The sequence below is a fragment of the Lacerta agilis genome, chromosome 17 (genome assembly GCF_009819535.1).
Source record: "Lacerta agilis isolate rLacAgi1 chromosome 17, rLacAgi1.pri, whole genome shotgun sequence".
Taxonomy (NCBI): Eukaryota; Metazoa; Chordata; class Lepidosauria; order Squamata; family Lacertidae; genus Lacerta; species Lacerta agilis.
The window spans coordinates 22,019,499-22,041,968 of record NC_046328.1 but is presented as its reverse complement, the minus strand read 5'-3'; the positions used below and the strand labels follow the sequence as shown (position 1 = coordinate 22,041,968).

The window sequence follows — 22,470 nt, the reverse complement described above, 5'->3', positions numbered from 1 at the left end:
AAAAGTGCCACCAAAATGATCGAGGGGATGGAGCATGGCATGGAGAAAGTGAATAGAGTAAGTTTTTCCTCTAATTATTATTAGTAAATAATATAATATAATACAATATATAATATAAACACAATAAAACATGAGACATTTTAAACTTCCTTATACAGGGCTGCCTTCAGATGTCTTCAAAAAATCAGAAGGTAGTTGTTTATATCCTTAACATCTGATGGGAGGGCACTCCACAGGGCAGGTGCAACTACCGAGAAGGGCCTCTGCCTGGTTCTCTGTAGCTTCACTTCGTACAGTGAGGGAACTGCCAGAAGGCCCTTGGAGGCTGGGCTGAACAATGGGGGTGGAAACGCTCCTTCAGGTATGCAGAACCAAAGGGCTTTAAAGGTCAACACCAACACTTTGAATTGCGCTCAGAATCCTACTGGGAGCCAATGTAGGTCCTTTAGCTGGGTCTGGGAAGCCGCTCCCAGTCACTAGTCTGGCAGCCGCATTCCGGATTAACTGTGGTTTCCAAGTCACCTTCAAAGTTCCCAATGAAGCTGAATGCAGTTCCCAAGATGCTTTGGGGAAAGTCATATGCTTTAAATGTGCATTGGATGTGCTTTAAATGTATGGTGTGGACCTGCCCCTAGACACAACCTAAATGCTCCTCCTCCTCCTTTCACTGACCTGGGAAACGAGACGCTGGTTCTCACTCAGCCAGGTCTCGCGCATAGCTGCCTTGCGGTCAAAGCGTGCTGCCAGCTGCTCCAGCTTCTCCTGCCGAATCAGCTCATTGCGCAGCGCCAGCTCTCTCTCATGCTCCGCTTTCTCCAACCGCTCCCAGCCCTGTGGAGGAGGAAGGAAATCATGGAGACAAACATTTCCAAAACAAGTGTTTTAATTTCTTTAAAAGGAGAAGGGATTCAGTTTGCTTTGAAGCTTTGGCCCCAGAATTTTCAAGGCAATGCTCAGAGGCAATGCCACCCCTCATTATTATTCTAATTATTATTGCAGTGCTCAACTGGAAATGAGTTCATGAGCTGATCCTTGATTAAAATTAAATCCAGATTCCAGGAAATTGCCCAAATGAATGAACTTGCCTATTAATCATTAATCAGTGTTAGCTGACAGCTTCTATTTGGAAACGACAAAGACCAGCCGAACCTGGGCATAATTATTTGTTTGCTTCATCGTATAACGTGTTTTCAGCCTGCATTTCTTTAAAATCAAGGTGGTTCCAGTAGATTCAGACACAGATGCACCAAATACAACACACATATTTAACACCTGCAGATTGGTAGGCACTAGGCCTCCGCTACCCAGGAACACCAACAAAATATACTCTCCAAGTGTGCTTCCTTGGGCAAATGGACAGGTCCTAAGTAACACCACCCTACCACCCCACAGTTCTGCAGAGGAGGTTCAGCAGTGGAGCCCAGTGTCAATAATCCTGGCAATATGAACAAGTTGCTGGACTCAGTCTAAGGCAGTGTCCTAAGTTCCAGCGGTGGGAGCACAACTTAGAGCACATGCTATGCATCCAGAATGTCCCAGGCCCAACCCCTGACCAGTTAGCACAGAGGCCCAGAAAGTTGCCTTGTACCATAACAGCCCAGTTGGGCCATCAAGTTCAGTAGTATCAGTGGCTCTCTGACCTCCCCCCCCCCGCCCAGTGTTCCACCACCAATCCCTTGGCTCTGAGCCTTCCTCCTCTAGAGTTTCCCTTGGGGGTTCCCTGGCTGGAGTCTCCCACCACTCCTCTTCGTCCAGCCAGTCCATGGCACTCACCTTGTTGATGTCAGAGATGAGCCTCCCCTCTCGTGGGGTGTAAACCTTTTGGTTATTGGCTCTCATCTTGCTCTGGATGGTGAAAAGCAGAACTTCAAGATTCCCTTTCTCTGTGAACCTGGGAGCAGGATAATGCATGCAGAGGAGGTGGGCAGAGGGAGAAAGGAGAACAGCAAGCCAGGTTTAGGAGCAAGAATGCACATTTCAAAACTACTTTGCTTGAGGCCCCTTTCTCACTGTTAAGAGCATGCAGGAACTTTCAGGAGACTTTGTAAGTCAGACAATTCCACTGGAAATTGGAGCAGAAATTTCAACAGTTTATATGGAAATCACACACAAATGGCATTTGCTATGATTGTGTTCTTGGTCTGCAAATGTTACATTACACTATGTTCTGCATTGTTTTTGACGTTTGCCTTCCTTCAAAATTAATCACGCAATCAATTATGTTAGCTTTGGCCTTAGCAAATATGGAGATGAACAGTGTAGGTTTTAACGGAAGCCGAACTGCAGAACAGCAACAGCACTGATTGTGGTGAACACAGGATGGAAATCACTTCCTCCTGACATCCCTACAGAAGACGGACACACATTCTTCCAGCACCCACAACAATAGCGCATGCTTTCCCAGCACTGTGGAGGAGGGGCTATGTAGGGCAAGCAGCTCTGGGACTTTATTTAGAGCTGGAGTGATGCCACCATCTGCTGGATCACCACAGTAATTGATGGAACTTCCTTCTTCAGGCAAGTACATGGGTCTTTCAAGTTTGTTTGTGATAGCACAGAGCAGCAACGGGGAACCTCCAACCCATGGTCCAATTTAGGCCCACCAATCACACCATCTGGCTCATGAGGCTGTTCTTGGCCAGCCACACACCACTTGTCACTCACCTTGGTGCCAAAGGACACTTGATGTGAGACAGGTAAAGCTGGGGTTGCCCAGGAGCAACTGGGAGTTCATGGTTTAAGAGTGCATTTAATTTAAATTTGGCACCAAATGTAAGGCCCGCAGCTTTGGGGTGAGATCAGTTATCTCCTGTGAAATGCAAAGGATTGGCTGGCCTCTGATCTGGCCCACTGGATGAAAGTGGTCCCCCACCCCTGGCATAGATGAAGTTAGAGAATGAGGAAATATAATCAAGCAGAGGCCGGATATTGTATTCCCCCCACCCTTTGATGGGGTTCCTGTTTCAGGCTAGCAGTTGAAAAGGCGGTAACGCTTCTTTGAAAGATTGTTCGCTTTCCTAATTAGAAGCTAAAGGTAGTATTTCACCTGGCTAAAAATCTTTTGATAATGTTCAATGATTTTTACTTATTCTGTTCTATGACTGCCAGCTAACCCTAACAAATTGGGCACTGTGCTGTAAATTGCAGCTCTTGCGGGATGGAAGTTTGCTTGCATGCTTCTCTCTTTCTCTCTTTCTGTCTCACTTTCACTCTCTCTCTCTCTCTCTTTCTCTCTCTCTCTGCCTGCCTGCCTGCCTGCCTGCCTGCCTGCACTTTGGGCTCTTCTTGTGGGCGTGGCTAGGGTGGCTGCCATGATGAGCTCCTGCACTTCAATCATTAGCCACAGAAGCCTTTTGCAGCCCCAAGGGCCACCTTCCCTCTTGGGCAGGCTTCCAGGGCCCACATGCCAGTGGAAGGTGGGGCCATGGGTGGAGCAGCAGGTGTGACTCCTGCCTTTGTAGAGTTTGCAAAGCCACAGACAAGTCACAGGTTTCTACACACACACACACACACACACACACACACACACACACCTCCTCCTTTCTCCATTAAGACCAGCAAGAAATGTTACCCCAATTCAAGGACATATTGCATCCAGGCAAAATGCACTTGAGAAGGATGCAGGTCAGCAAGCAAGAAGCAGACTTTGTCAGAGAAGTTAACTCTTTATTCAAAGAAACGGCATACAACTCAGCAACACTACCCAGCAAGTCTTGCCCCAATAGAGCAGTTGCTAGGCCTGATGGTCCCTGCCTTCAAGCCCCTCTAAGAATCCTCCTCTGCCGGATGTTTCCCAGTCTCAAAACTGCATCTGTTCTGCTCTATGCACCATCCTGCATGTCCTTAGAGACCAGGGTGGGGGGTGGGTAGGGGAGCTTGTTGCAGTTGGAGAGACAGACTCCTGTGATTCTTCTGCAGCCCCTTGTTGCCCGCCCCTCCTCTGCTTCAGCCTCTGAGTCTGAACTACTCCTTGTCAAAGGCTCTCCTTGCTCACTAAATCCCGTTGCCTCTTTAGCATCCAACAACTCCCCCTACTGGGGTGTGACCTGGGAAGAGTTCTGAGAGCCTGGAGGACCACATCTGTCCCCCTGTGCCTAAGGCTCCCTACCTGTGATTTATCATGACCCCACTGAATATCTTCCTCCTCACTCACCGCCAGGTCCACAAAGGCCAGAACTTACTTGGGGGGTTTCTCCACAGTGCGGTAGGTGTTGAAGGCCTGCAGCTGGTTCTGCACTCCGCTCAGACAGTTGGCCAGTTTCCGGTCGTTCAGTGTCAAGATGGTCTGCTCAATCCATTGCAGAAGGTCAGAGGCCAGTGTCTCGTACTTCTCTATCAGCTTGTCGGCCTCGATGGCATGGTCCAGGACCTGTTGCGGGAACCTGCATCACTCAGACACCCTGGGAAGGGGCTGATGGCCAAAAGACCAGCACCCCTTCCTTGAAGCATATTGGTCTAGACTTGCCTCACCTGCAATGGCTGCCTAATTTGCATCCTGGCCCAATCTGAAGTGCCGGCAGTTTTTGGTTACGTTACCTCTGGCTGCTACAAGCACCTTTAGGAAACAGTGACTAATGCTGCCTTCTCTTACCCAGCCTTTCTTGAGGGAGAATGTGGGCAAGGGTGAATGTTTGAGCATGCCCAGACCTGGTGCTGTTTGGCTTTCCAATTTGTTTCATTCTTTTTAAATTTTATAATCCACTTTGGGAGTCTTCGGGCCAGAAAAGTGCGATTAAATAATCCAATCTGATCTAAACCAGGCTCTCTTGCAGACCAGCTGCTCCAAACAGTCCCAAAATGGATAAAACAATCTAATCTTACCTATAACTCGGCTCCTTATAGCTCAGCTGTGGTCCAGTCCTGCCCTGGATAGATGGCAGAGCTGAGTTTTGAGACAGAGCAAACCACATGGCAGGGTTGGGAAGGGGACCAGAGATGTGGGACTGTGTGTCCCTCTAGATGTTGCTAGACTACAACTTCCACCATCCCTGACCATCCCTGGCTGCAGGTCCAACAACATCTGGAGGGACACAGAATAGACATTCCTGGTGTAAGATCTGGAGTTGTGCTTTTAAAAGCACCTAAAATATCCTTTTAATATTCTGCATTGTTTCCCACCCACTCACCCCACCCTGAGGACGAGTTTGGTGAAGACTGAAAGCTTTTTCTGCACTTAAGAATCATAGAATTTTAGAATTAGAAGAATAATAGAATTTTAGAGTTGGAAGGGATCCTGAAGACCATCTAGTTCAACCCCTTGCAATGCAGGAATATGAAGCTGTACCATATAGGTGTCGAACCTGCAACCTTAGCATTATCAGCAGCACGTCCTAACCAACCGAGCTACCTCCTGCACACAGGTTGTCCCAGCAAAATATATCACCCATCTCCTCAAATGCCTGCCCTTCTTCCTGCAATCCCGGTAGCATTGGAATCCAAGTGCATTTTGGCTCCCAGCACTCCCCAGCTCCCACCGCAGCCCTCTTCATGGTACCTTCCCAATCCGTTTCCCTTCCACGGCTAAGGCTTTCATCTTGGAGAAGTAGTGGTAGTAAGTGGCCACATAGGTGATGATGGACTTCTCATCAGGCTGGTCCACGTTCACATCTAGAAAGAAGTGGAAGAACGGTTCTTTTTCCAGATGGTCACCACCATCATTTTAGTTTGTTCATTGTCACTAGAGGCCCAGGGAGCCTCGAAGGCTGGAGGTGCCTTTTACAATGGTTGGCTGGCATGGCAGCTGCAACTAATTCCTGGACCAGGAAAGCTTGATCACAGTAGTGCAGCCACTGATAATTTGAATACTGGATTACTGCAATGTTCTCTCTGTAGGGCTTCCTCTGCGCTTTGCCTGAAAACTGCAGTTAGCACAGAATGCTAGAGTGTTGACAGGCACGATATGATATCCAGTCAGCATATAACACCCCAGCTCAGAAATCTGTACTCACTGCTGATTTTTGCTGGTCCAAGTTCAAGGTGCAACTGTTAGTATATAAAGCCCTTGGGACCAGTTTACCTCGTATGCACCCACTCAACCACTTTCCTCTGCAAAACTAGCACTTTTACAAGTTCATTCTGCACTAGTAAGGAACCAATTTTAGACTGTGGCAGTTCCTACACTCTGGAACTCCTTGCCCATTGACATGTACAAGCTGACATGTGTTTTAAGCTATTTAAACTGCTGGTTTTAATTCCGTTTTGACTGTTTTAAAATCTGCTTTTAATTTTCACTTTTACTGATAACTTTAAGGTATATTCTTCTTTTTTTTCAAACCACTTAGGTTTCTTTTTTGTGCTACTTTTAAACAAACAAACAAACATGTGGCCAAGCCAACAGAGACAAACAGGAATAGAGATCCAGGTGTCCTCCCTGCTGAGCTCACCTTCAGGGTCTAAAAGCTTGGTGAGGCCCAGTTCCTTTTCGGCAATGTTGAAGGCATTCTGGAGGTTGTAGTGTGCGTTGCATTTCTTCAGGGTGTCAATGTCTATCAGGTCTGGCCTGATGAGGACACCAAAGTAAGCATAAGAACATAAGAACAGCCTGCTAGATCAGCGATACTTGCTCACAGAATCACTACTTCATGACAAGGCCAGTGGCCCATCTAGTGCAGGACCCTGTTCTCACAGTGGCCAGCCAACGGGAAGCCCACAAGCAGGACCTGAGCACAACAGCACTCTCCTCACTTGTGATTCCTAGCAACTAGTATTCAGAGTTGTATTGCCGCCAACAATGGAGCTGGAACATACCCTTTGTGGCTGGTAGCCTTACCCTCCCACAAAGCATACAAGATGGAGCAAGCTGCTACCAAGCCATGACAGGCCCCAACCAACCTTCACTGACCTGTGTTTGTGGACAATTGCGTTGAAAGCCAGGCCGTCCCTCCAGCTGGTGGTGAAGTTGTGGACGTTCACATTTGGGTACCTGTAAACACACAGCCGGGGGCAGGCAGGGAATAGGCTTATTTATTTTGCTTTGTTTCGCGTTTTTGAACCCAGCCCTCCCTTGAACATTCAACACAGGTCACTACAACTGAAATGCATATTTCCCCTTCTGGCTTCTTGAAACATCCAAGTGTAGTAATATTAAACCTTGGTTGTGTCACATCTAGCTGAGCTGGATTTAGCCTCAGAGGCAACCAGCTCCTAACCTCAAGCCCAAACAGGGAAGGGGAAACCCCTGGGCTCACAGTCCCCCACTTATTCCCTTACCCAGCTGTCTTCATCTGACACCAAAGCAGCAAGGCATCCTTGGCAGATTTCTTCTCCTTGTTATCTTCTGTCTCCACACTGATATCCTGGATCTGCAAAAGAAGACAGAATAACAATAACTCAGTTCTCCTTTCACTATTGGAGGCAGAACACAGTGGTACCTTTCCATGCTGGGTTTTCCTGCTTCAGGAAGGAAAGCCCTCTGCCTTGCTTATCATGTTCTGGAAGGTCTTGCCGCTCAGCAAGCCAGTTTGGACAGACCCCCCAGAACATAACCCCTGTATAGGTTTCAGGCAGACTGCAGAATTTGGCTTTTTTGCTAGCTGGTGGACAGAACAGGAGAACAAGACTGATGCCACTTCTGCTGCCTGCCAACTGCTGAAATTATTATTTAGCTGTTTTTCTGCACACATGCTTCTAAGATAGTATTTGCAGCCATGAGGGCTAGAAACCTGCTCCCCACCCACTTTCGAGAGTAAGGCAGAGGAGCTGAAGAAGTGGAATTCTGCATCTCTACTACAACAACATGCTTTTTCTGCACTCCCATGGAAATGCAGTATATGTATCACTCTAGTTGCAGGGAATGGACAGCAGGAGAGAGGGGTCCTTCTTGAAGCTGACATTTCGGGGAGCCAGTCAAGGGGAAATCAAGGCAAGTTCTTTAAGGGGGGGAAGGCATGGCTCAGGTTGTACCTGGAAGCGGAGAATGATGGTCCATATGAGGCCCAGGGTCAATCGGTGGTTGCCGTCAACAATATCGTGTGAGCCCATGTTCTCTAGGTGGACACGCTGCTCCTTTAAGAACTGAAGGGCCTTGTCCACATTCTCCAGGCAGTGTATGCGCATCCGGCCCTTGGTTGGCTTCGGCTAATGAAAGCGCAGTGAGAGGAAAAAGAGAGAGAAATAGGCCTTAATTTTAACCAGTAACTCTGCCAGGGGATGAGTGTAGTACCCATGAGCTGGTGCAGAGTGCTTTTCCTCTGCCAAGCACACCTACCATTTCTAATCCCAAGGATGCAAGACCACACTCACACCAAACATTTAAAGCAGCACACCATCACTTTAAAGAGTCATGGCTTCCCCCACAGGATTCTGGGAGCTGTAGTTTGTTAAAGGTACAGAGAGTTGCCATTAGCCCCCTATTCCTTGCACAGAGCTACAATTCCCCAAGTTCCCTGGAACGGGGGATTGGTTGTTAAACCACTCTGGCAATTGTAGGTATGTGAGGAAGGGCTGCCAGAGAACCCAGGAGAGCTGCTGCCAGTGAGTGTGGACAATTCTGAGCTAGAAAGATCACCAGTCAAACTCAGTATAAGGCAGCTTCCTATGTTCCTAAGGTCTTTCCCACCACTATCCGGAGATGCCAGGGATGGAGCCAAGGAGTTTTTGCATGCAGAGCATGTGCTCAGCCAGTGGTGGTGTCGGAGGTTAGAGTATTGGGCTATGGTTTAGGAGAGAAGGGAACAAATCCATGCTCAGCCACGGAACTCATTTGGTGACCTTGTGACAATCATTGCCTCTCATCCTCAACTACCTTTCAGGGATGAAATGAGAACCACACATATCACCTTGAGCTCCCTGGAGCAAAAGGCGGAATATAAATGCAACGGATAAAATAAATAAGGCCAGGGCCACCCAGTCAGTCACAGAGACCTGACTTTCTTTCATGTTCATTAGCTCATGCCAGCTGGGATAGCTCGTGTCAAGGTTGCAGGTTCGATCCCTGTATAGGACAGCTTCATATTCCTGCGTTGCAGGGGGTTGAACTAGATGATCCGCAAGGTCCCTTCCAGCTCTACAGTTTAATGATTCATTAGGCACTAAATGTGAGATGTTTTAGGTGCCAGTTTTTTTTTAACTTATTGCTTTATTAAAAAAAAGAAAAAAGAAAAAACCAACCAGCTTTTAGTAGCTCACTTATTATTTGATCTGCCACTTTTATCTATTTGATTGTTTTCATTCTAGTTTACTCTTTAGCACATATATTGCAATCCTGTAATGGAAGGTGGGGCAAAAAGGATACTTTAAAATAGTTAGCTAGCGACTGTGTGTGCAAGAGAAGGTGCACCTCCCTTAGCCAGGATGCTGCTGGCATGTACCAACCCACCACCTCCTCCTCCTCCTCATGGAAAGTCCTAATTGTTCCTTGCAACCCAGTCAGGTGCTTCCACCACCACCCCTCCCAGCATGTCCTGCCGCCTGCTTCTGAGTATACCTGGCGCGAAGACACCAGGGTTGCACCTGCCAGGGAGCCGGTTGGACTGGCACCGGAGCTGCCTTCCTACACGACATTCCCAGACAAGAGTTGCCCGAGGAGTCGCTGAGGTTCAAAACCCCTGAAGGCGGGGCAGAGAAAGTGCCCTGCCTATGAGAAGAATGTCCTCTCCTTTTGCAAAGCAAACCTCCTGCCCTTAAACAGGCTGTTGCTTGGGCGGGTAGAGTTTGCGGGGAGAAAATGACAGCACAGGCCTTGAGGATGGGAAGAGGAGCGGAGGTTGGGACATGAAAGGGAGGCTCTTAAGTCACCCACTGATGCCATTTAAGAACTTTGCTTTTCGTCTCGCACCCCTTCTATTTCTCCCTTCCCCAAGGGTCATTTTAGGATGCAATGCACTGCTGATTTCTCGCCGATTAAATCAGGATTGTGCCTTTCATGGACTAAAATGCATTCATTCGTCTTCTGCTGATGTTGAAATCTTTCCAAACACGATTGGTGTCAAGGGATGGAGAACCTACTGGGCCCTACAGAGGTTACTTACTGGACTACAACTCCCTGACCACTGGCAAAGTGCTGACAGCTGGGGCTGATGGGGATTGGGAGTCCCAATACCTTCTCATCCCTCCTGTAGCGTCTCAGGTATCGTTAGGTCACCGTCCTCTCGCCCGCTGCGGCAATCTAAGCACTTCACTTTCAGGATACTCAGTGCCACCACTATCCTTTCAGCGTGGTGTAGTGGTTGGAGCACCGGACTAGGACCTGGGAGAGACCAAGCTCAGCCATGAAGCTCACTGGCTAACCTTGGGCCAGTCAAGTCTCTTAGCCTAACCCACCTCACAGGGTTGTTGTGAGGATAAAATGGGGAGGAAGAGAACCATGTACACCACCTTGAGCTCCTTGAAGGACCCAATGCTAGCAGCACTCTCCAAGTCCTTTCTAGCCATACCTGGAGATCCAGGGAATTGAACCAGGGCCTATTTGCTTGGAAAGCAGGTGCTCTACCACTGAGCTGTAGCCCTTCAAAACCTTGGTTAAACCTGCTTAGTTCCCATAATCCCTCAGACCTCCAGCATCTTCTAGCATGCTTCAGTGTCTCTCTGCTAATACAACCCAGGGAATTCAGCAGCCATAACAGAAGCACCTGCCAAGCTGCCAGGCAGAGACAGTCTAGCTGCCAGGCTGCTTGGAAACCGGAAAAACTGCCTCACTTGGGCTGGGAACGGGCTGTTTTCCTTTCGGCTGCGAGGGAGGCGAAGCGTGGAATTCTGGGAACAGGTGCTTGGCTCTCTATTCAGGGGTGGGTGGGGGCTGAGGTTGGCCTAGCCTGGAGAGGTTTAAGGAGACGTGGCAGAGACATGAGAACCAGTCATCACTAGGTTTTATCCCAACAGTCTGGCGAGATTTGTTCCCATACAGCAGGCCATTCAAAGGATCCCTTATTAATTCAACAAAATAATACACTTCTCTGAGACGGTGCAGCACAAATAATTTGCCACACCTGTGGGCATACACAGTCACAACCACTGGGTGATGTCATTGTAGTTCACCACTTTGTGTGTGTGCATTGTAGACACGTGGTTTAAGGTCCTCGTCAGTAATGGGTATCTTGAGCAAAGCATTTCCATGAGTCGACATCTAGGAAATGAAAGTTTTGGGGGGCTATGAAACTGTATAATACACCTGAACTGAGTTTTCCAATAATTACGTGTATTTGAGGAAACGCCAAGGCATTCTGTAAAATTATTTATCTAGTTCGTTTGATGCAAACCAGCACAGCTGGAGGCTGCTATATTCATTTCTGTTGAAGCATAAATCTTCTCTCAGCTAGATTTGCACACACAAACACAAAATTACAGTTGAGGCCTCAGAATAGGAAAAGCCTCTAAGTACAAAATGATTATTCCATCTCAAGTTTTACACAATTAAAAAAATAATGGGAAAAACAGACGTTCTCATACTGGTAGGAATAATAATGGTGACAATGATTTCTCATATTGTGCTTATGAATCAGTGCAGAAATAACTAATTTATATCAAAATTTCATTAGGTGGGTGCCCATAAGATGTCAGACAGCATCAGTAGCAGGTGAGGTGTATTTTAGGAAAAGTACAGACCACACTAGCTTCCTTACAAGATAAACATTTTAGTTAGGCAACATTCACACCATACTTTTAAAGCATTGTGATACCACTTTAAGCAGCCATGGCTTCTGGGAGTTAGTTTGTTAAGGGTGCTGAGAGCTGTTAAGAAAAACCCTATTCCATCCCCTCCCATCCTTCCACAGTGGAGATATAGGTTTCCAGAAGGGAGTTGCTCATGGTGAGAGTTTGCCAAATGTGCCTTCTTCTTAGCATGTTTCTCCCTTTCATCCTGAGTCTGAGTGTCTTCAAAGCCCATGTAACCTTTGGTAAAGACTGTTCTCCAATTGGAGCGCTCGCAGGCCTGTGTTTCCCAATTGTCAGTGTTTATACTACTTTTTTTTTAGATTTGCCTTGAGGGAGTCTTTAAACGTCTTTTGTTGACCACCAAGCATTATGCTTTCCATTTTTAAGTTCGGATAGAGTAGTTGCTTTGGAAGATGAAAATCAGGCATCCATTATAACATGATAATACCAGCAAAATGGCTGCTGTGAGAATGAGGAGCATCAACAATTTGCATTCTTACTGTCAACTCACACACAAAATCACTGTCAGTGAAGGACAGGCAATCCCCTGGGGAGATGACACATTTTCAAGCCTATTGTTCTAACTTAAAACGTGCTTGCAAAAATGTTGATATTCTCCTGGTTAAGTCATTAAATTTCTTGAATGTTTCATGAAGAAGCCCTTCCTTAAAATAAAATAAAAAACCAACCATAACTTTATTTTTTAACCAATACTGAATTTATTGCCTATCACCTTTCCTAGGAGGAAGCCTGCGAATAGATGAGTGGATAGAAAGTTTAGGAAACGAAGGGGAGGAACAGGTGTAAAGTACTGGATTTGGCACGTTACTACTTTGTACTACTGCTTCATTTTTGTTCTTTGAAAATATATCAATAAGCCCTTGAGAGGCACCATCTTTAAAAATAACCCTGCCAAAGAATTTTTTTTAATGCATACATTGACACTTAATTTTTCTTACTGCAGATTTGAGGTTTTAGTGCACTGTGTTGCTTCAGTTCTAGGAAGCTGGCCCCCAGCCCCAGGCCTGTGATGCTACTGCTCTGACCACTCACCAATTGCTCCCCTGAGAGCACCTCCAGCAGGCGCAGCAACATCCGCCCATCTCGCAAGTCGCTGTACAAATCACTGATCCGGCACGTGACCCGAGCCAGGTGAGAGTTGACCCATTTGGTGAAGGTTTTCTTCTGCACGGCCTCTCGCTCATCTGCAAGATAAAGCATGTGGTGCTCAGAGTAGGAGAGACTTCAATGCAGCCTTCATGAGAACCAGCTGCCTCAGGGCTCCTCACAACAGGCTGCTTCCAGAGTCTTCCTTCTCTACAATACAAACCCCTTCCCAGTAAGGAAGCTCATAACTTCTGTGGCCCTCTCAAAATCTGCCTTTTGCCTGCAAGCCCCCAGCAGCCATTGGCTGAGCTGCTTCTGATGTCACAGAATGTCTGCAAAACATTCCATCTGCCCAAGAGGAAACTCTCAGCAGCAGAATGTTGAAAAATGGAACCAAGAGAGCATCCTGAATGGAAGAACCAACAACCTGGGATACATGGTGGAGGATCAGGGGAATGCATGTTGCTATTTTAAACGACGATGTTGGGCTGAAACACCCCACGGATGAACCTACTGTAATTCTATTTGCAGGAGGGAACTGTAGCCTTTGCATGCTGAAGGTCCCAGGTTCAATCCCTGACACCTCCAGTTAAAACAGTTGGATTGGAGGTGAAATACCTTTCTCAGCCCGAGACCCTGGACAGATACTGCTGGTCAGAGTAGACAATAGTGGTAAAAAAAAAAGTCAGATCTGGCAAGTGGCAGTTTCCTGTGTGCTCTGTTGGCTAATATCAGGGATGCAGACCTTGTGGCCCTTCAGATGAAGTAAGCCATGGAGTTCAATGCAGCTTAGACTCAGATAATGTGTAATCACAAAGACCAATAAATCCCTTAATCCCCAAGCTCTGTAAGTGGTGCACGTAACTATTGATCAAAACAAAGCTGAAATGTGCAAAACAGTAAAAAAAAATCAAGCATACATGAAATGAGTATCAATAAAAACACGGATAAAATCAGTAAAGCTTTTAAAAAACAAACATAGATAATGAAACTATGTGTCTGGTTAGGCTTGCTAGAATAAATAAATAAAAAGTGTGACAGTGATAGGGAACCTGTAGCCCTCCAGATGTTGAACTACAACTCCAATCAGCCCCCACCAACACAGGGTAATGGGAGCTATAATACAGCAACATTTGGAGGACTGCAGGTTCCCCACCATTGAGTTAAGTTTACCTGATTGAAGCCTTTGGCATCATTTTGCACTATGCAAGGAAGAAGAACAGCAATCCCTCAACTTGTATTTATTTCTGTTTGTGTATAGGCTGCCTTTGATGGTCAAATCCTAATAGCATGCAAATTCAGCTGTGTCCTCCATTTTTAAAAAGGAGATTCCCTGCTCACTGTTGACCTCCCTTGGGCCCTGTTTGCATTGAACTGCTTGTGGTGTCATAGCAGTTTCTCTAGAGCAAGCTCCCAGGCCACACATTGTGTTTCACATTTAAATAAAAGTGGGCAGGGGCCAATCAAATGTTCCCTTCCCTTCCCTCCCAGTTATTGACATCCCTGGGGATATGGGCATTTCAGAAAGAACCACACACTTGAGTCCACTCACTTGGACTCTGTATTTGGGCACTTACAGCAGTGACAGAATATCTGCTTTGCATACAACCTCTGGCTAAGGATTGGGCCCAGAAAGGGGGGGGGCATACAAATGGAAAGCAGTGGTGGCAGCAAGGAGGAGAGGGTCCACACAAGGAGCCCTTCAAGCCACCCCACCCCCAATAAACCTGGAGCTGGCACTGGTAATTTCCATACTGTTTGCAGACTATCTGAACAAGGCTTTAGTATGACCCAGAACAAGAGATAAAAGTCCTGCAAGGATTTATTCTGCTGAACCAACCACATGTGACCATCGCTGTGTATATTTAAAAAATGCCCTGTATCTGCACGATAGCACAGAATGAACCTACATTATGGAAAGTTTTCTGTAGAAAGAAAATGGGTGGGGTGGGGTGGCCTGTCTCGTCGAGAAGAGAAGCTGCCTTCTCCAGAGCAGGGATGGGGAACCTGGTACCTTCTCGACGTTGTTGGGCTATAACTCCCATCAGCCTCATCCAGCATGGTCAACAGACAGGGATGATGGGAGCTGTAGTCCAGCAACATATTGGGGGACACAAGGTTATCCATCCCTGCTCTGGAAGAAAGCCACAACGCTGTAGAAAGCAGGTGATAAAAAAATACAAGAGCCAAGGTATCAATAATGCACAACTCTTAAGAACCAGCTCTTGTATGGATTGAAAAGCTTAATTTCATTCTCTGAATTAAAAGTAAATCACTTTTGGGGGGCAGAAAGATGGCATTGAGTGCATATTTTTTAAAAGAAAAGGAATGACACACAAACATGCACACACTGAGAGTTTTAATAAAAGGATTTGAACTGCAATCCTATGCACATTATCTGCATGTAAGTTGCGCTGGAAATAGAGCTTACATCTGAGTAGGCATTTATAAGATTGCACTATGAAAAACAAAGCAGAACCGCAGGCTTTTCCATTGGTTCAACCAGCAGGTTAGCTATAAAAGCTTTTCTTGATTAATGGAGGGGGCAGTTTAATTGCTACATGAATTTTAATCTGTGTGTCTGGAGAAGGGTACACTTTTTCAAGCTATTTTGGTTGTGGTACATCACAAGACAAAGAAAAGGGTGGGGGTTAATTGTGGTACTTCCTTCTAGCAGATGCCATGTACGCATTTCTGTTGATTGTGCACTCACAGCATTTCCAATGCTGGATTTTTAATCTGGGTTCACATGATGTTATCCAAAATGCATATGTATCCTGTACAGTACTATAAGATACTACTGTTTGAGATGCTTCTAAAACCAGCTTCACACCGATTAGAGTCTATAAACTGTTCTGTCTATAGCCAAGGTGTGAACACCTTTGCATAGGGTAAATACATCCTCACTCACTGATGTGTACACAAGCAGAAAAGGAATTGAGGCCAGTCTGTGCTGATGTGAACAGCTGGGGAAGGAAGATGTATGAAATGCAGGGTGCCGGGGGGGGGGGGTCACACACAACTTCTTCACTGTGCTCTATGGCAGTAATGTGAACGTATTCATAGTGTGGCCATTTAGTTTGATAAACCAAGTAACTTCTCACACAGTTCTTTCAATATCTCCATAAGGAATCTGTTGATGATTTTGTAACACACAGGTTTACTTTATCTGCCTTTTAAGCAATTCATTGATAATCAGATCAACTAGAAAAACAAGTTAATTGGTTGGCAGCCCACATTGCTAACATCTCTTGGCTTCCAATCTTGGCGTTCCCAGTAATCGTTAACTAACTTATCTGGAAGGGCTTTGGTGCTAACTTTTAGGAGCCACTAAAGGATATATTCTGCAAGTCTTTATACACCAGACAACCCCCACCCCCCCACACACAATCCCCTTATTCCCAACCCCCTAGTTCCTTTCAGCAAGCTAGGCCTCATTCTGCTGTTCTACTTTGTTTTGCTGTTCAGAACTGGTTCAAATCTTGCTCCTTGCCTTAAGCTAAGAAGGGAACCTTAGGTAATATACTCTTTCTCAGCCTCTCCTCTCCCCAACACTCAATAATATCAATTTACCATACTTTGCAGCAGCCCTACAGATATTTTGGGCTAAACCTCCCATCATGTTTGCCCTACTACCAAAAAACACAAGCAGCTCCTGCCTGCCCATCAGTACCTGCCTGTTTCTACACACACACACACACACACACACACACACAAACAAGCTTTGTAGAAGTTCAGAAGCAATTATACTAGTACACAGGAGATAGGAAGAGAAATTAAGTGGTAGCCAGGACACCTGGGTCCTCTATAGTATTCTGATTTTTCACAATAATAATAATAGCAACTAAATGTACTGCCAGTGTTTTGTCAGGTCCCGTAGCAGGTTACAGCAATTTAAAGTTTAAGAATAAAAACAGTTAAAGCAAATTGCATTCACATGAATGGGGGGGGGGGGGAGCGCCTCTGAAAAACACACATCTTGGGTGTCAAATGGCAAGGTAAAGAGATGTGTCTTCTGCATTTGTTGAAAGCTGCATAGGGGATAAGCCAGAGATACCTCTGCAGGGAGAGAGTTCCAAAACTTAGGGGCTGCCACAGAGAAGGCCCTGTCCCGGGCCATGCCCTAAAACTTATGTGGGAAAAGGAACTACCAAGAGGGCCCCCTCTGTTGATCTTGACACCTGGCAGGGTGTGTAGGGAGAGGTGCTCTTTCAGGTATTTGGGGCCTAAGTCGTTTAGGGCTTTAAAAACTAATGTGAGCACCTTGAAGTGGCAGCTGATGCAGACCTGTAAAGCTCAAGTCCAAGAGGGGTGGGTGTAGCAACTAGAAAAGGAGGTGCATTTTTAACCCTATAAAAGGGAAAAAGAGCTTTTGCTTCTGCCCGCACATCACCTTTCTGGACCCTAAGCCTTGGGCTGAGAGATGCCAGCAGTCCTGCCTCCAACACCTCTTTCCCCGTCCACCTTGTTTGCATACAATGCAAAGCAACCACAGCAAGTGTTTGGCTCCAGGGTAAGAAAAGTGAAGCCGAAAGGAAAGGACACAGGCAGGCCTCAGTCACTCCACCCCTCCTTGGCTTATCCTTTATTTTAGAGGGTAATTTATTTATTACATTTACACCTCTCCTTTGCTCCAAAGAGCTCAAGGTGCCACACACGGTTCTCCTTCTCCCCCACTGTATACTCACAACAACTCTGTGAGGTAGGTTAGACTGAGTGATAAGTGAGCTTCATGGCTGAGGGTCTCAGTCCTACACTCTAACCACTATACCACACTGCCACTGGTACATTCTCTCCAGCACTCTTCTCTCACATCCTCCAGGGCCAAAACCTCTGGGCCGCTGCAGAAGGAAGTACCCTAAGATGAGTCCTGGCTCAGATTAGGGCCACACGAGCCTTTGCCAACCAGGTGCACTTTTGGCCAAGATGCATCTTGGCCAAAAAGTCCTATCAACCCCATTCAGCACAGGATGATGGGAGTTGTAGTCCAACAATCTGGAAGGCACCGGGTTGGTGAAACATGGCCTGCAGAGTCGTCCTGCGTTTGGGGTTTGTTGCTGTTGTGGGCATGTGTTGTTGGGTTGTTGCTTTTAATGATCTTCTCTGCAGCTGGCATTTGCCCTACAGCCCAGGCAGGTGCTGCTCCTGTGCTTCGACCCAACAGACATTATGCATGCATTCACGGTGCATGCAGAGGCAACGGAGGGCTCAGCCTGCCCTTATGCCTGAGTCACCAGGACGTGTCAGAGCAGGGCTTGTTTGCTAACCCTGAGCCGAATAGCATTTCAAGAAGCCTCAGCTGTCTGCAAGCTGCTGCATACTCCCCCAATCACCCCCCTCACCCTAGAGACTGATAAAGGACCCCCTCCAGCTGTTAAGACAGAAGTATATTCTGTGATCTAAGCATCCTGGACAATGATCCTTGTCTCTCCACAGTGCAAAAGCTGGGGAGGGGACGTAGGAACATTCCTTACAAAAGTCAGATCACTGGTCCATCTGTCTCTGTGATTTCTACACTGACTAGGAGCAGCAGTCAAGAATGAGAGCCAGTGAGATATGTGGGTTAGAGTACTGGGAGACCAGGGTCACATCCCCACTCGGCCAGGAAGCTCACCAGGTGACCTTGGGCAAGTCACATGCTCCCAGGCTACTGCACAGGGTTGTTGTGGGGGTTGATTGAGGAGGGGAGAAAACCACACATGCCACCTTGAGCTCCTTGGACAAAAAGTAGGGATATAAATGCAACAAATAAATAAATTCCAGGCTGTGATCTCCGTCAGCTCAACCTGCAGATGCTGGGGACTGCACCTGGGACTTTCAACAGGCAAAGCTATGACCTTTCCAGAAAACGAAACAAATGTAAGACTCCAGTCGTCAAAGTTCAGGAAAATGGCCAATTTAAACAGGAACATTAGAAGCTGCATTTTAATGAGTCAGACCAGTAGTTCATCTGGTTTAGTATTTGACAGCAACTTCCCAGGATCGCAGGCAGGGAGCCTCTCTCAGCCCTACTTGAAGATGCTGAGGATTGAACCAAAGACCTTCGGCAGCCCCTTAATCTAAAACACCTTACCACCAACAATTCAGTGACTAGATGCCACAGCAATCCTTGACACCAGTTCTGTCCCCCATTTCCAACGAGGCAACACTATTGCAGGCTCTAATAAAACCAGCCATATACCATCAGCGACTTGTACACCAGGTCATCCTCCAACATGATATAAGCCACCACTTCAATATGGGCCCATATTAGACACTGAAAACGGCAATATTCAGAAACCAGTGGGAGACAACTTCCCTCTCCCAGGATACTCTGCTGATGACCTCAGTCAGCCACCAGGCTTCAGCATAAAAGACTTCCAAAGAGAGGCTGCCAGGGGAAAGTGCTGAATGAGAATTGATCAGCAAATCTGATTCTATTCAATTTGGGCTTAATCAGAACTCCGGGTTTCTTTCTTACCGCAGGTGTTGAATTAGCACAGTATATAGCTGGTAATGTAGTATTACTGTCAGTAACCGCTGCTGCGAAAAGGACCCTTAAGTTTGTGTAATTTCACGACAAAGTTCACAAGAGCACATCTCTGTACTCTGCAATAACTAAGCAGCGAGGGAAAATAACACTGACCTGCTTTGCTCACATAGAATGAAGGACGGTGGATAACATTTCAGGGGAATCCAACACCAAAAAGAGTTTGGGCCCAGATCATACTGTGGTGGTGGATGCTGCCCCAGAAACTTGGGGGTGAAACCTTGGCAAGGTAAATAGGCTGGGGGTGACCGGGGGGGGGGGACTGCACGATGTGGAACAACAGCCCTACCCAGTGGGCGATAACGTTTTCAGTTATGCGGACTACTCTCCCCAGAGACCCACAGCTGACACTTACTTTGCTCGCTTTTTTGGTGTCGAAAGGAGGTCATTTTATGGCTCCCCGAAGGAGGATTTGTTTTACTTTTTTATTGCTGTTTTTACTGCAGTTTCACTATCTGGATATTTTTTAAAAATTACAATTTTAATGCAACATAAGTTTTTGAATTATTCTGGTTTTTTTTATTATGGGTAGCCGACTTGGAACCTTTGACTGAAAGGCAGGGTGCAAACCATTCAAAAATAAGTAAATGAAAGAAATTGTGACCGTGTGTGTTGAGGGGGAGGGAGAGTTGGGGGTCAAAGTGAACATTCCCAGGACAGTGCTTCCCACCAAAGAGGGGCAGGGTGTAAAACAGAGCAGTCCTTGGAGTCACAGTGTCTGTGTCTGTCGGTGTGTACTGCAGACGACTGCCTGTCAAGGCTCCTCTCTCTCTTGACAAGGTCTCCTGCCCTCAGCTTCCAGGAAAATGGGGAAGAAGGGTAGCTTTGGCAGGGGGCAGCTGGGCACAGCCCCAAAGAATCTCAACCACGTCGCTGTGTTTGCCCCATGCAAATCCAGCGTGAGTTCAGCTAATTCCTGGCATCACTGTGCGGATTAGGGTCCCTGCCGCCACCGCTTAAGTCAGGCCAGAGAGATCTTCCAGGTTTGGGGGGGGGGGAAGACTCCTGGCCGAGAGCTTGCCCCCCAAATCTCTACCAATCACCCCCCCCCCCGCAACTCTCCAGAGTGCCTACCTTGAAGCTGCTTGAACCTGCCCTCCAACACGTTGGCATACTGGACTGCGTTGATAAATGCGGCCGGGGAGAGCTCAGGAGGGGGTGAAGGACCCTGGATCACCTCCAGCAGTTCTGGATCAGGCTCGTACATCCTTGTGGCTGGGGTACCTCCACTTGGACCACCACGGCAGCCCCCTGCCCACCCACCCACCCCGGAAAAAAACCAACCGCAGTTGGGCCCAGGTAGCAGGAAGAGAAGCTCCAGCACCTTGGTGTGAGTTGAGTGTTTCAAGAGAGTTTTGCTGCCCCCTTCCAGGCGAGGGCGGCAACCCTGGGAAATTTACATAAAAACAGGTTGGGTTGCTCTGAATGGTGTGTGTGTGTGTGTGTGTAGAGTACACTCACTGAGCCCAGGCAGACATGGAAAGGGGAGGGGAACGGGTTGGGCAGTTTGCCCACACACACACAATTCGATAGTCTGAAAAACTAGCAAATCTCAGCATTGGGGGTTAGCCAAAGCTCTTATTGAATAGGGCTCAGGGCTCTACCCTCAGCTCCAGACCAGGATGGGTGAAAAGGGACTGGGGCTCAGGACTACTGGATCCTTTCTCTCTTCCCCCCCCCCCCACCCTTCTAAGAGGGGAGATTCTGGAGCTTGCCGAGGTAAGTTTATAAAAAAGATAAGACAGGGTTGTATCCAACTAAAGTTGACTCTGAACCAAATTTAGCCATGCCGATTCATGTCAATGGGTCTGCTAAGAGTATGAATAACATTGGAAACAACCCATAGTGGGGGGCTGAGGTCTCTTCTTCTCTTGCTTGACTTATCCTTGACCTCCAGCCTCAGGTGTGCAGTTTCTTTTTCTTTTTAAGATATCACTACTACATTTACATCCCTCTTTTCCTCAAAGGAGCTCATCCCACCCCAAACATTTTATCCTCACAACAATCCTGTGGGGTAGGTTAGGCTGAGAGACAGGGAGTAATGACGCAAAGTTACCCTGTGGGTATGTTGGCTGAGTGGGGGGATTTGAACCCAGGGCCCCCCAGGTCCTAGTCTGACATCCCTAACCACTGCATCACACTGGCTCTCATGCAGTACTTTGTAAAAGAGCAGGTAATATAATCTCTAGTCCTGTCTTTGTCTCCTGTATTCTCCTGTATTTGGGAGAGCTGGTTTTAAAGACGCCTAGAGCTATCCCATGGCCTTAGAGAAGCCCCTCTCTCCCTCTTTGCCTGTTCATCTTCCCCAATCTGTAAAATGGGAAGGGTTAGCTGCCCATCATAGTTTAGTCCCTAGAACTGTTTTATCTGCAGAACCCACAGGTGAAACAACAATAATACAAAACCTTTTGAGCATGTGCAAAGTACTTTCTTCTGAGACGTGAGGTGGGACTTGGGGATCTGGGACTGTGGGTTTCTGGCCTTCATAGCAAGAAGCAGGTGATCTTGTGGGCTCACAAGCGGGGGAAGATAGCAAGCAGGGTAGGGAAGGAACAGGACAGCTGGTTTCCTAGCTATTCCAAAAGGGGGGGGGTGCTGGACAGGGACGGATGAGCTCACCCAGCCGCCAGGGTCAAACAATGCAGGATTTGCATCCCATTGTCTGTTTTGTGTGGCTGTCAAGCTGGGCCATGAATCCTCCAAGCCTGCCAGTACCCTCGTGGGGCCAGCAAAGTGACTCTTTGGCCCTATACCTGCCTCCCTGTTTCCCCCTCAGAAAGCTGTTTCTCCCAGTCATCCAAACAGGGACAAGCTGAAAAGGTCTTAATGCAGATTCACAGTTTTGTTGTGTAAGCTTCTGGAGTTACACAGGACTCTTCTTCAGGTCAGATGTGGAAATTTGACAGTTAGAAGGCATGGCCATCCGCTAAGATTCACCTGTCATTAGTTGGGGCCTTATCTGAACCAACCCTGCACTCCAGAATGGGCTTTTCAAATGCAAGACCCAGCTTTTGAGCCCTTCACATAATCAGTAAGAAGAGAACACCTCTGAACAAACACAGACTGTCTACTCTCCACACCCAGCAAGCACAGGAAGCTTTCACAGGGACTTAGGAGAACAGACATTCCAGGCCAGGCTGGGATTTGGTTACTGAGAGCAATGGGTGGTTGAAGTCTGCCAGTCCCCCTGCCCTTGATTATGTTCTCCAAACTCTCCACAACAACCCTGGTTCATCTGTTTA

The 22,470-nt window shown here is 47.1% G+C and overlaps 1 protein-coding gene across 3 annotated transcripts in view; it reads right to left on the bottom strand.

Annotated features, from left to right (window-relative positions):
- SPTBN2 (spectrin beta, non-erythrocytic 2) overlaps positions 1-22,470 on the bottom strand; it is an 89,699-nt gene that overhangs the window by 28,932 nt on the left and 38,297 nt on the right. Inside the window, exons 5-14 of one of the 3 annotated variants that reach the window (XM_033174451.1) lie at positions 20,303-20,396; positions 12,646-12,797; positions 7,903-8,076; positions 7,210-7,301; positions 6,842-6,922; positions 6,384-6,499; positions 5,495-5,607; positions 4,182-4,369; positions 1,774-1,891; positions 673-831 (exon numbers count right to left, since the gene is read on the bottom strand). In XM_033174451.1, coding sequence (XP_033030342.1) covers positions 673-831; positions 1,774-1,891; positions 4,182-4,369; positions 5,495-5,607; positions 6,384-6,499; positions 6,842-6,922; positions 7,210-7,301; positions 7,903-8,076; positions 12,646-12,797; positions 20,303-20,396 — 1,287 coding nt within the window. Of the gene's footprint in view, positions 1-672; positions 832-1,773; positions 1,892-4,181; positions 4,370-5,494; positions 5,608-6,383; positions 6,500-6,841; positions 6,923-7,209; positions 7,302-7,902; positions 8,077-12,645; positions 12,798-20,302; positions 20,460-22,470 lie in introns of those variants that run through there. The other 2 variants (XM_033174449.1, XM_033174448.1) reach the window with 2 other exon arrangements.